The 14,360-nt window shown below is 44.7% G+C and overlaps 1 protein-coding gene across 5 annotated transcripts in view; it reads left to right on the top strand.

Annotated features, from left to right (window-relative positions):
- Window positions 1-14,360, top strand: part of SH3KBP1 (SH3 domain containing kinase binding protein 1) — a 337,779-nt gene that overhangs the window by 73,954 nt on the left and 249,465 nt on the right. The window contains exon 1 of one of the 5 annotated variants that reach the window (XM_059911026.1): window positions 6,447-6,543. The exons of the other annotated variants lie outside the window; for them this stretch is intronic. Coding sequence (XP_059767009.1) covers window positions 6,493-6,543 — 51 coding nt within the window. The 5' untranslated portion in view covers window positions 6,447-6,492. Of the gene's footprint in view, window positions 1-6,446; window positions 6,544-14,360 lie in introns of those variants that run through there. 5 annotated transcript variants of the gene reach the window in all.

Genomic DNA, 14,360 nt, shown 5'->3' with positions numbered 1-14,360 from the left:
AATTTGCTGTTGTGAGTAGAGGCCTTATTATTTATCCAGTAAGGGTGTATTACTTACTCCTCTCCTAATTGTAGGGAATGTGCATTAACTCAGCTAATCCTCACCCCAACCCCACCCCAGGTAGTGATTATTCCTGTATTACAGACAGAAAGCTGAAGCCCACAGAGGCTACCTGACTTGATGGAGATTGCAGCTGTATTATAGGTCAGCCTTGGTATCTGAACACCAGTAGCCCAACTTCGCATGATTGCCTCGTAAGAACTAACTGGAAGGATGGGTATTCTGAAAGTGAGCCTCTGGTGGGGGAAAAAAAAAAAAAAAAGGAACACTATTGTTTAATTCTTAGGGTAACTCAGTTTACGTTAAAGTGTTGGCTAGTGAAACTGCCCAGGGAAGTGGATTTAATAAATACACTGAATGATCTATCATTTGTTCATTTGTTATGAGTGCTTAAAAACAGATGAAAATGGGTAGCTTAAACAGTTTCAACATCCCAATTCCCTCTGCTGTCTTACTACTACATATATTACTATGTAGTATTAATACTGTGAAGGCAGTTGTCTGGCATTTGCCTACCCAGAACGTTCTGGAAAGCAGCATTTGTGATCTCAGTAAGTGTTATGTCATTGGTACCAGTCTCCTGTTTTGTAGAATGCATTTTTCACCTGCTCAAATGCTTTTCATAATTTTTTCTATAATAATGCTTATCCACTGAGAATAAATAAGTCATAATATAAATAAACCATATTAAGTACACGATTTGAGGGGGAGAACTTTACATATTCATTGATTTCTTTCTTTCTTTTTTTTTTTTGCCATTAGAGGAAAGAAAAAAAAACTTTCCCGCAAGCACCTCTCTTGTTACAACCAGAAGGTTACTCGTGTTGGGTAATGAAACATTCGTTGAAGGAAATGCAATCTGGGTGGAGTGTTCTCTAACCAGTAGTAATAAGTGAGCACCTCCTGTGTACATAGTTCTCTTATCTGTACCATTTATGGTACTACATACTGGGAGGGAAAAACAGCAAACTCTTATACAACATTTCTTTTTTTTTAACATCTTTATTGGAGTATAATTGCTTTACAATGGTGTGTTAGTTTCTGCTTTATAACAAAGTGAATCAGTTATACGTATACATATGTCCCCATATCTCTTCCCTCTTGCATCTCCCTCCCTCCCACCCTCCCTATCCCACCCCTCTAGGTGGTCACAAAGCACCCAGCTGATCTCCCTGTGCTATGCAGCTGCTTCCCACTAGCTATCTATTTTACATTTGGTAGTGTATATATGTCCATGCCACTCTCTCGCTTCGTCCCGGCTTACCCTTCCCCCTCCCCGTGTCCTCAAGTCCATTCTCTAGTAGGTCTGCTCTTATACAGCATTTCCCATGGACCAGAGAGGTTAAGTAACTTGCCCAGGGGAGAACAAATAGTCAATGCCAGAGCTGAATTTGAACCTGTTGGTGGTTTGACTCGAGTCCATGCTCTCTCACTCCTGACTGTACTATGGTGCAGGGGTACAGGATTGTCTGGGTGGCCTTGGCTACATTAAAACAACAACAGCAACAACAATGTGGAGCTTAATTAGCATGAGGGGTACCTGGTACCATAATCTGTCAGGTTCTAAGAACCTGCTAGAAATCTTTGCTGAGCTGGGTGTTAGGCTGCTGAGAGATTTTTTTTTTTTTAATACGCAGCTACATTCACTTGGAACCACGACTTCCTGTGAATGCCTTATGATGTTATTTGAACAAGAGAAATAAGCATATGAATTTTTTAAAAGTTTCTTGAAGTATATTGATTTTTAAGAATGGATGCAATTAATAGTTCTCATGAGTCCTAAGAATTATTCACCTTGGCGTGCTTTGGGTCCACGCAGAGCTCTTTAATACTCAAAGACTTTGCAGGTCCTGCTGCTGTGCCCGTGCAGGAATCGAATGTGGCTGGTAGCTTTAAACATGCGCAGTAATGTAAGTGTTGACGCTGCCAGCACAAATGGAAAAATGTATTGCTTTTATTGAAAAAACAGGCTGTGTCTAGTCTTTTGACTCCCTTTACATTTAATCTAATAGTTTCTGGGAGGGTGGGAGGGAGGGAGCCGGATTTGGCCCTTTTGCCATTCATCAGTAAGATCCTGACAAACCGTGGGATGTGAATTCTGATGGTGACCTCCCACTGCTGCTTCTCTCAATTGTGAAGGGGAAACAAACAAAACACAGCCTAGGAGATTGTGAAGCCAGGTGATGGTGTAGCCCAAGCTTCTCAAACTCTATCGTGCCTTCCAGCTTTCCGGATCCATCCTTTCCCATCTTGTTAAAATGCAGATTCGGATTCAGGGGGTCTAGGCTGGGTGAATGGGGGAAGGCCGAGACTGATGCTTCTTTTAGTAGCAAGGGTGTAACTGACCCTTTTCACCCAGCCCTCTATTTTGGGGCTGTCTTGATCCCCTGAATCACCTGGGGGAGTTTGAACACCATGGATTCCCAGGCCACACACCAAACTGATTGGATTAGAGTCACAGGGGCTGAGGCTAGGCAGGTATTTAGGGAGAAAAAAAGCTACTGAAGTGATTTGGTAATAAATCTGTCACCTTTGTTTTTCTTTTGGGGGGGGAGAAGGGGGATAATGACAGCTTTGAAGACAAACTATCTGACATCCCAAGGGCTTCTTGTTTGATCTAAACTCCCTGAGAAAGCCCGCCCGCCCCCCCCCCCCCCCCCCCCCCGCCAAGGGAATTGACCAGTTCTTTAAGATTGTGCCCAGACTGGCTTAAATCAGGGAGCATAGAGAAAAAGGAGAGTACTTAATGGTTGGTTTGCTGACCTGCTTAGCATTAGATAATGTCTGTGAAGGCTCCCGGAGTGTGTCCAGGGAAGCTGGGGCCCAAATATGGGAAAGAGGAGTCATGATTATGAGGTAGGAGTTGAAATTACCATTGCGAATATTTGAAGTGTTGTTTCAGCTCTTTCCTTGCTCTCCTGTGTTGGAGTTTCATTTCTGGTGGTGTTCCGAGAGCGAGAGCCGGGACAAGCAGGAGGGCTGGGCCATATCTTTGTTGTGATGAAGCACCAACTCCACGGTGGGTTTCTGCAGGTTGTTCCTTTCACAGAGTGACTTTTTCTTTTTTGTGAACACCGAGACTCTCCAGGAACTGGCCTTTTAACATTTCTTAAATTTTGCTATTAATCTTTCCCCCTGAGATCTGCAGGAAGATCAGACACCAGGTGGAGACGATCTTGCCAACATTCCTGCATCTATTGGGTCCCTTTTAAAATGTGTAGTCTTGCTTTAAAACCAAGTGTTTCCCATTCTTGTTGCGTTTGTGACTTTCGGTACCCCAGTTCCTTACCTTGTCTAAGGGCTAAAAAAAAATAAGGGACATTCCATAATCAGAAAAAAAAGTCAGACATTCCTGCTCTTCCTTTTCTTGAAAGCTTGTACACAGTGAGAGAGATGTTGTGCACTGTCACCATTACCTTCTGCATCAGGGAGCGTTTGAGCCGAGAAGCAGAAGTGCTCAGCATGGTCGGAGACAGGGATTTCTTACAGGGTGGCATGTACATGTTGTGGGCCCCTGTGTCCCTTTCTGAGCCTGAAGTCGCTCTAGGAAAGTGGGTGTGGGTGGGAGCCAGGACACTCAGGACCTACCTCTGGCTCTCCCACCCCCAACGTCAATGACACAAGGGACCTATAGGAGAAGCTGGTGTCCTTCCCCAAAGAGAAAGCTCAGACCAGTTCAGTGGGTGTCCATCAAGTGTCTCTCATGTCTGGAGTGCTGTTCTAGGCCCTGGAGTCTAGCCTGGTGGGAGAGATAGACCCAGAAACATACTTTTTCACCCATTGTGACAAGCAGTCAGTCTGCTCAGGGAACCCAAAGGGAGGGGACCTAAGAGCCGGGGTACGATAGGAAGGACTAGATCGGGTGAAGAGGATAGCTAGAGCGAGCGAGGAAGCAGGTGCCTTGTGAGCAGAGGCAGAGGGGAAACAATTTGATGAGTTTCTGGAAGTGAGCCTCGCCAGCGAGTAAAATGGGAAGTGGGGAAAGTGAGGTCGGGAGGTGACAGGGACCTTGCGTCCCTTTGTAAGGAACTTGGAGTCTACGGGGAATCAGGAAGCACTGAAGGAAGGATTTTAAGCAGGGGCGTGCTGCCGTCAGGTGTGGATGGAGGAAAAGTCTCTTCAACCTGTGACTTCTCCTGAATGAGCATCTGCTCCCATGTAGCTTTTTTTTTAAAATAAATTTATTTATTTATTACATTTATTTTTGGCTGCGTTGGGTCTTCGTTGCTGCGCGCAGGCTTTCTCTAGTTGCGGCGAGCGGGGGCTACTCTTCGTTGCGGTGCGCGGGCCTCTCATTGCGGTGTCTTCTCTTGTTGCGGAGCACGGGCTCGAGGCGCGCGGGCTTCAGTAGTTGTGGCACGTGGGCTTCAGTAGTTGTGGCTCGTGGGCTCTAGAGTGCAGGCTCAGTAGTTGTGGTGCACAGGCTTAGTTGCTCCGCGGCATGTGGGATCTTCCCCCCGTGCCCCCTGCATTGGCAGGCAGATTCTTAACCACTGTGCCACCAGGGAAGCCCCCCCTTTTTTTTAAACAGCTCTATTGAGATCTAATTTATATACTGTAAAATTTACCCGTTAGAAGTGTCCCATTCAGTGGTTTTTAGTATATTTACAGAGTTGTGTAACCATCACCACAATCTAATTTTTGAACTTGTCCATCACCCCCAAAGGAAACCTTGTGCCCATTTGCAGTCACTCCCATTTCCACACCCAGCCCTAGGCAACCACTCATGTTTGTAATTTCTCCCTTTTCTTTAACATTAAGCGGAATGTTTTCTGTGAGTGTTTTATTAACTTTAGAGGAGTCTCTTTTGCCACATTACAAACTCTTGCTCTTGGCTCCCCAGACCGTTCCTGTCAGCAGTGCTTTAGATCACATGTAACAGAAACCTCCCTGGGACTGGATTAAACATGGATATTTGTTATCTCAGTAATCGGGAGGCTACAGGTAGGGTGGACCCTGAGGGCAGTGTGATCAGCTGCTTAATGTGACATCATAGACCTGTGTTCTTGCTGTCTCTCTGCCATGGTATCGGTCTGGCAGTAGTTTCACCCAAGGGCTGGTTTCTCTGTGGTTGTCAGGCAGTTGTAGGATGGCATCCTTTGGCAGCGGGGCCCTCTGCTTCCTTGTTCATAGCTGGTATGTAGGAGGAGCCCTTTCCTGCAGTCTGATTGGGTGAGCTTAGTTCCTGTTGCCCACCCTGAACCAATAATTGGCTTACAATTAATTAGGCTGCCACTCTGGAGCTGGGAATGGGCTCTATGGGGGATAGGTGGGCACCTGTGACCAAGAGTGGACTCTGCTGGGTAGGCTTGTGAGTAATGGTACCTGAGCATTTTTGAAGCTGACCCTAGCCTTACGTCTCTGTGAAAAGTGTCATCAATTCAGATCTCACCAGTTCAGGAGTTCATCACCGTCTGGTCAGGGAGTGCTCTGAAGTTTACCTTTGGATGATGTAATAGTGTGGGCAGTAGTGGGAATGGTGGTAACATTAACTTATGTGGGATATTAACGATTTAAGTCTCTTTAGAAAAACCTGTTTGCTTTAGGATAGAAATGTTTAAATGTCACTAGTAGTAAATAATAGAACATCATTCTTATCTAGTTATTAAGTTAGCCCCTTGGAATCTCTCCTGGAGGAAAAAAAATAAAATCCTGTCCTGAATATGTCAGTTTTCGAGTTACTATATGAACTTGGAATTAACAAAAACTGACTTTCTTTCAAGTATAATTCACACTTCACTAAGCCAAATAGACATTCTGCCAGTTATCTGGACTTTATTAAACTGTGCTTTATATGTAGTAGAAAAATCAAGGTAGGCCTCTGCTTTGCACAGTCATTTATTTGATTATGAGCTGTATTTTCAAGTCTGTTTTGGAGTGAGGTTTGTCCTCATGTAAGTACTGAGCGTTTGCTGGTGCAGCTCTTAATGGTGAGAACGGATGTTGAAGAAAGCAAACACCATATGCCCTTTGTTTCCCGTGCATGTCCCCTCCTGGAGGCTGGGTGGAGTGTTTCAGCTGTCTCGAATAATCTCCATTTTGCTGTGACTGCAGACTTTGTGGTTCTCCAGCTCTCCTCTCTGATGTTAGTTACAACTTCTTCCTAATTAGGTGGCTCTTTTTCCTCGTTCTCCCCGGGGTCATAAAGGTTCCACACTCTCAAGTGCCAGAGACTGGATTCATTTTGAAAAAAAACGCATTTCACTCGATTTGTGACAGAAATAAGCGCAGAGAGAGGAAAAAAAAAAAACCCACCCAGTGTGAATGTGTAGCGGGAGGGGCGGGTGGGCTGGGTACGGGACAGGATGCTTAGAATAATTCTGCTGCCAAGTGAATCACAGAGACTTGCAGTTCTCGGCGAGCAGGGAACACACACTCCTGCCCAGAGTTCAGACACAGGCAGCCCGCTCTCACCATTTCATACTCCGCGGTATGGAGCTTTCCGCAGCCAAAGCCCCGAGTGCTGCCGATGCATCTGAGATTGTAAGTAGGCCATACATCTGTTTCGATTGTTATTATGTCTGCCTCTTTTGTAGCCTGTTGCCCGACTGCTTCGTAGGCCGGGAGGGAGGCACGATGGGGAATTTGGTCCTGGCTCAGTCCTTCCGAGATGGTGAGCAACACCGTGTTCCATTTGGACTCGGGTGTTTCAGTTTTCTTGTTTGCGGAGGAAGGGAATTTCTTTCCCCAAGCCCTCCTCAGTGACAGAAGTGGCTTTTGGCTGAGCCCCTTTGGTAGCGGCACCTATAAAGATTTGGAACAGGCCTGTCATCTGGCGGGATGGCTCTTTCCTTCTCCTGACCGCTATCAATGAGTTTTTTCCAGGGGACACGGCACACGAGACAACCCCAGTCAGCCAAGCCCACCCCCGAGTCCCCACGCCTGCAGGTGGCCCTTTCACGGGTGAAGTGTCCCTGTGAAGGGTTGGGAGCAGGTAACATTTCTGAGGCAGCTGACAGAGTTGGGAGGCTGGGATGAAGCCAGGTGTGGAATCCAGCTTTCCTGTGGTGGGAAGGAGTAAGGGGGCAGGAGAGGAGAATGACAGGGAGGCAGGACAGAAAGTTAGATCGGGGTCTTTTCATACCACTGGCCTGTTGCTCGATGCCAGCCCAGGTGGTAGGCAAGGCTCAAATCCTCACTCAGCTAACTGTAGCCTGGGGCCAGTAACAAAAATCTCTCCTGGTCTTACTCTTCTCATTTGAAAATTGTGATCACTGCACTTCATGGGATTGCTGTATTATTTGGAGTGATGAGCGTGAAAGCACCTGGCACTTGGTCAGCACTCCCTAAGCGATGTATTTTGCCCTCCTTTACCCCTTCTCCTTCCTCAGTGAGATATTAGACCATCAGTGCAAGCAGTGTGCTGGGCTCTGAAATGCCACCCATGTTGCTGTCCCCAGCTTGTTTGGGGGCAGCCTTTGTGGATGTCGAGTTCTCTTGGTTGGTGTCATAGGTTTATCTTGAGGTCGGCCAGTTGGCCTGGTTGCCCTTTTATTCATGGGTACATGACTCCCCAGAACAAGGAGGTGTCGGGGAGAAGGTGTGAGTGGGTCACGCTCATGTCTCACAGATCTATTTGCCTTAGAGATCATGGGGGCTGGGGACGCTGTGCTGTGAGTCCTAGAAGGAGAGTGATCATTCAGAAGAGCCATTTCTGGTTCAGCTTTGAATTTCCACGTTATCAATACCTATGTTCAGCCGGCCCCAAGGAGAAGAAAAAGAAAAGATAAACCTTGAAGAACGCTGCTCAGCAATTTATCTGATTTCTGATTCCGAAGTAGGTGTAGAGCTACTTTGTGATGACTTTACGTCCAGTTGTTTCAGTCATCCTGTTCATGGATTCAGGCAACCTCCATGCACATGGGTCAATTCCCAGCTGCCTTCCCACCATTATGTGTGTTCGCTTGTTTAGGGGGATTTTCTAGAGCCTGTCTTGTTAATTAGTTTCACCGTGTGCTTTATATTTGCTGACTGTGAGTTAATTGCTAATACTAGTGTTCCCTTGTCAGTTACAAGTTCTCCCACCCCTTTGCCCCCATTGAATTCCATGTATTTCATCTCATATTTAGGCTAAAACAGTTTGTCTCTAACTGGCAAGACTCCTTAATAACTGTACCCATGAGCTCTAACACAGTGATAATTTTTATCGTTGATTTTGGAGACATTGTATCATCTGTACACTTTGTGTGCAATGATTTAAGAGTGCCTTTTTTTCCTTAATCAACATCAAAGTCATGTATCACAATGTACCAACCTTCAGTAGCTCTCTGTTGCTCTTCATTGGAATCCACCTTCTTGCCCACCGCCGGCTGTGCCTTGTATGATCTGGCCCGTGCCTATCTTTCCAGCCTCGTCGTGGTCACCCTCCCACTTGGCCACTTCCTTCTACCATACCACCGCCCTGGCCACCCCGGCACCTGCTGAGCCCCTTCCTGCTGCTGGGCCCAGGCACTTGAGGTGCTCTCTCCTGGGAGCACCCTTTCTTTGGCTCTTGCTTGGCTGGCTCTTGCTCTGCTTTCAGGTGTTACTCAGAGAAGCCCTCCTGAGCCATCTTATCTAAAGGGACTTCCTCCATCTTAAGTTTCCTTCTCCCTTCCCGTCACATCACCACATCTATTTCTTGCAGGGCGCTTACATCACAGCCTGTAAATCCCTTGTTGCCTCATTGATTTACTTGGCACTTGCTGTCTCCTTCACTGGAATTTCAGCCCTGGTGCGGGCAGAGGCCTTCTCTGTCTTATTCCACTGTATCCCCGGCGCCTAACTCAGTTCTAGACACATAGTAGATGCTCAACAAATATTTGTTGAATGAATAGAGGCTTTGGATGACTGATACAGTGGATGCCTTTTAAGTAGTGTGCGACTGCAAGCTGATGAAGTTAGTCCCCTCTTTTCTGTGCCAGACCCTCCCCACCCCATGTGCCTCCGTCACTGCTCTGGCACTTTGGGAGCACTCCAGACCCCAGGGCCCCGTTTCCCTCTCCTGGCAAGCCCGTGGCTGGTATCAGGAGTCACCCTCTGTTTTAAGCATCACTTTTTTTCTCAAAATGAAAACCACCCGTCTTCAAAGTGATTTGCTTAAAACAAATGCGTATTTCTTTACCAAGGCCTTCCTCCCCTTCTGCCTTTCCCCACCTCCTGCCAAGAATAATGGGAAAACACTCTTATCTTGGAAAGTGATTTTTCCCTCTGGTCAGAATCCAAAGCTGGATGATTTATCAGCCAGTGTGCTGGGCAATAGCTTCCCCACCCTGCGGCTCTCAAACGGTGATGATTTGTTCTCCTGAGAGGCTTGAAGGGGTCCTGTGATGGGGGCTTGGCGTTGACAGTGCCCATCTTTGTATATTTCCTTTAAACGTCCTTCCGGAACCTAGCCCAGGGCACCATGTAAATGGCGGCAGGGGTGGGGATGGTGTCTAAGTGCTTTCTGGTGGACTGTTTGCCAGCTCATTGATTCCTTAACACCAACTCCGGGAAGTAAATAGTATTACCTCCATTTTAGAGGTGGTGAGATAGAGGCTCACAGAGGTTAGGTAGGTCATAACCAGCCAGAATCAGAACCCAGGTCTCTCTGGCTTCCAAATCCACGTATTATTTGTTGGTGTACTCAGTGTTCCTTAGGCTTTTTTTTTTTTCCCTCACTGCGCGGCTTGCGGGATCTTAGTTACCCAGCCAGGGATTGAACCCGGGCCCTCGGCAATGAAAGCGTGGAGTCCTAACCACTGGACCACCAGGGAATTCCCTCTTAGGCTTTTTTTTTAATATAAATTTATTTATTTATTTTTGGCTACATTGGGTCTTCGTTGCTGTGCCGTGGGCTTTTCTCTAGTTGCGGCGAGCGGGGGCTACTCTTCGTTGCAGGGCACGGGCTCTAGGTGCCTGGGCTTCAGCAGTTGTGACTCGTGGGCTCTAGAGCACAGGCTCAGTAGTTGTGGCGCACGGGCTTAGTTGCTCCGCGGCATGTGGGATCTTCCCAGATCAGGGCTGAAACCCGTGTCTCCTGCGTTGGCAGGCGGATTCTTAACTACTGCGCCACCAGGGAAGCCCCAAGGCTTTTTTTTTTGGACTATGTCTTACAGTTAAAAAACAGTCTGGCAACTTAGCATACATGTGCACATACAGTACACATGTGCATATATGTACGCATACATGTAGCTGCAAAACACTTCCTGAAGCAGTAGTTGCCTTCACTGTGTGTGATGCACCCTTTCATTCTCTGTTCTTTTCAAAGAATGCTGGTCAGCATATAGCAGGATTCCCTTCTTTTTAAAGGCTGAATAATATTTCATTGTATATATATGCCATGGTTTCTTTATCCATTCATCCATCAATGGATGGATGTTGTTTCCATACCTTGGTTGCCAGGGGCTGGGAGGAGAGGGAAATGGGGAGTTGCCGTTCAGTGGGTATAAAGTTCCAGTTATGCAAGATGAATGTGCTGTAAACTTCTGCTGTGCAGCAGTACTGTGTTGTGCACTTAAGTTTTAAGAAGGTAGGCTCAAGTGAAGTGTTCTTACCCCCCCTCACACACACACAAAATGCTGGTGAGGACCTTCTAAAATTTTTTTTTTTGAACTCAACTGTTTTTATTTCACTCCTTTTTTAAAAAATTTTTTTGGAGTATAGTTGCTTTACAATACTGTGTTAGTTTCTACTATACAGCAAAGTGAATCAGCTATACGTATACATATATCCCCTCTTTTTTGGACTTCCTTCTCATTTAGGTCACCACAGAGCACTGAGTAGAGTTCCCTGTGCTATACAGCAGGTTCTCATTAGTTATCTATTTTATACATAGAGTCAATAGTGTATAGATGTCAATCCCAATCTCCCAATTCATCCCAACCCCTCTTTCCCCCTTGGTATCCATACGTTTGTTCTCTACATAATACAAGCCACAGGCTGGGAGAAAATATTTTCAAAAACACATTGATAAAGGACTCGTGTCTAAAATATTAAAAAGAACACTTAAAACTTAGAAATAAGAATACATATATCCCAATTAAAAATAATATCTGAACAACACTTCACCTCTGCTTATGAGGTTACAGAGCAACCATAATTTTCATTCATTGCTTATGGGAGTGCAAAATGGTACAGCCACTTTGGAAGACAGTTCGGCAGTTTCCTAAAAAGTTAACATACTCTTATAAAGCTAAATATATATGACTTAGTACTTATGCACCTAGATATTTCCCCAACTGATTTGAAAACTTAGGTTGACGCAAAAACATGTACATGAATGTATAGTAACTTTATTCATAATAGCCAGAAACTGGAAAAAACCAAGATGCCCCTCAGTAGGTGAATAGATGAACAAACTATAGTACATTCATTGGAATATTATTTAGCTATAAAAAGAAATTAGCTACTGAGCTATGGAAAGGTCTGGATGTATCTTTCATACATATTGCTAAGTGGAAAACGCCAGTATGAAAAGGCACAATAATGTATGACCCCACATTATAGGAAATTCTGGAAAAGGCAAAACTGTAGAGGCAGTGAAAAGATCAGTGGTTGCTAGGGGTTTAGGGAATAGAAGGAGAGTTGACTAGCTGAAACACAGGTAATTTTTAGGGTGGTCAAAATATTCTGTATAATACTTCGATGCTAGATACATGACATGCATTTGTGAAAGCCCAGAGTAGTTTGCAGAACAAAGAGTAAATATTAATGTATGCAAACTTTAAAAATCATTTAAGTAGTTGAGTGATCCTAGGAAGGAATGCATACTGTGACAAGCTAGTCTAGTTGTTTTTTTTTTTGTTTTTTTGTTTTTTGGCTGCGTTGGATCTTTGTTGCTGTGTGCGGGCTTTCTCTAGTTGTGGCGAGCGGGGGCTACTCTTCGTTGCGGTGCGCGGGCTTCTCATTGCGGTGGCTTCTCTTGTTGCGGAGCACGGGCTCTAGGCACACGGGCTTCAGTAGTTGTGGCTTGCGGGCTCAGTAGTTGTGGCTCACAGGCTCTAGAGCGCAGGCTCAGTAGTTGTGGCGCACGGGCTTAGTTGCTCCGCGGCATGTGGGATCTTCCCGGACCAGGGCTCGAACCCGTGTCCCCTGCATTGACAGGCGGATTCTTAACCACTGCGCCACCAGGGAAGCCCTAGTTGTTTTATAATTGCATAAAACAATCTTAGTGAAGGGGATGGGGGTAAAGCGTGGCCCTAAATGACTTTGGAAATGAGTAGAATCTGTAAGAGTAAAGGCAAAAGAAACTGCACATAAGTGCTGTACCTTAGTTGATGAAGCTGTTTCCCCTGGGGGTACAGGTTAGAAATTCTGATACTGTTATACATCTGTACTGGAATTTAACAATTAAGTAAATGAATGGCAGATGGGAGAGCCAAGTTTCTCACTGACTAGACGGGAGGTTATAGAAGTGAATAGGCTAGAATGATTCTTGGGGTAATGATTTATAGTTGAAGACATTAATTTGAACTCATGTTTAGCTGAAAATAGATTCAGATGATTTCATATATTAAGTATTTATAGATATATGTATATATACAGGTTAGTACACACATGTACTAACATGCTTCATGTTCTAGCAGCTGACAGGACCTAGAAGAAGTGAATCTCCAGTAGCAAAAGCACACCTAGCAGTCAGATTTAGGTTTCTAAAAACATTCTCTAGCAAAGTAACCAAGGCTCCTTGGAAAAATGATTCCAGGACTGAAGCAGGAAATATACAAGATGAGACAGAGCATCTTGTAGTGCCAGAAAGTGATTTTTAAAAAGTCTACATTGAGGGAGGTATGTCAAAGGGACTAATTAGCCAACTGAAGAGGTCCCAGTGGCCAAAGCTGAAATACTTTGAATAACAAAGTAAATTAGTATTGGATTAAAACCTAAAGTATAAAGTAAATTTCCATGAGTCCATATTGATGGAAAGAAGATTGAATAAGTAAATAAATGGGGCAAATAAACAAATACCCCTTGCCAAAGAATTCCAAATAATTTATGTAGATACTTTGACCTCAAGGAGAGAGAGCCTAAATCCCCATTCCTTAAGTCTAGGTTATGCATAATGACTTCCTTTTAAATTATGGAAGAAGGGAAACAAGAATAACTTCATAGTGGAGAAATCTGACAACCACTATCTCAGTCAGGTGATGGAAGTCAATATCAATGTCATGTTGATAATATGTACCCTTGACATGATGTGTTGACTATGGCGCTTTACCTCTGCAGTCTTCTGCCCAAAATACATAACTCAATCTAACCACTGGGAAAACATCAGACAAATCCCAAAAGAGGAAGTGACACAGAATACATAACCATTACCCCTTAAAACTTTCAGGGTCATCAAAAACAAGGAAGGTCTGAAAAACGATCACAGACAGAAGTATCCTAAAGAGATATGACACTAAATATAATGTGGACCTTCTAAATTGATTGCATGGCCCAGTAATTGACGGCAACCGGAACTCTTTTGGAAACAGCTTGACAAACACTAGTGTAGGTGATATGTAATATATGCTTACTTTACATAGAGCTTTACACGATGTAAGCTACTTTCTAAAATGTCTGTGGAAGTATAACATACATATATAAAATGCACATGAGAGTAAGCTTGTTGAAGTTTTGCAAACTGAACATATCTGTGTAACCATGAAATCAAAACACACACCACTGATTTAAGCTTCTTTGAATCAAGACAGGCAGGCATGGAGTACAACAGAAACAGGTATGCCCACGATTTGTTCTGAATTATGCACATCCAGCTTACTTGATAGAATTTCTCTTTTTAGATCGATATTTTGTGTTTCCAGTGATGGGGCCTGACTGGTATTTTAGATCTAACAACCACCCAAGGAATGGAACAAGGCTCCTGTAAGGGCTGTCAGAAATGGGCAGAAAAGGAGGCTGGCTGAGCATGGGCCTGGCAAAATATGAACAACGAGGAGGAGGGGGAAAGGACCAGGCCCCGAAGTTGGATATGGAAACATTCAGGTGTGAGGATTTATGGTGATAGTAATTGAGACCAATTTTACTGAAATTTGGGGTGGTGATAGTAATTGAGACCAATTTTACTGAACTTTGGGGGAGGGGTGTGAATGGGAAGGAGGGAAGGGAACTTGTAATTAGAGTCCCAGGCCCCTAGAAGCCAATGAACTTTTGTGTGAAATAAGGAACGTCTACCTCTCATGGGGGGTATTAACTTTTAGAGAAAATTGTTCTAGCACACTGAAGCAAACTGCTTATTTCTTGGCGAAAGACATAAATGCATCTCAATACAAACGCAAGCTAGAGTAACTCAGCTTTCGTAATATGTGTGTTCTGCAAGGCTGTCTAGGTGGACA

The sequence above is a fragment of the Balaenoptera ricei genome, chromosome X (genome assembly GCF_028023285.1).
Source record: "Balaenoptera ricei isolate mBalRic1 chromosome X, mBalRic1.hap2, whole genome shotgun sequence".
NCBI classification, from domain to species: Eukaryota; Metazoa; Chordata; class Mammalia; order Artiodactyla; family Balaenopteridae; genus Balaenoptera; species Balaenoptera ricei.
This window is presented reverse-complemented; position numbering and strand designations above follow the sequence as displayed.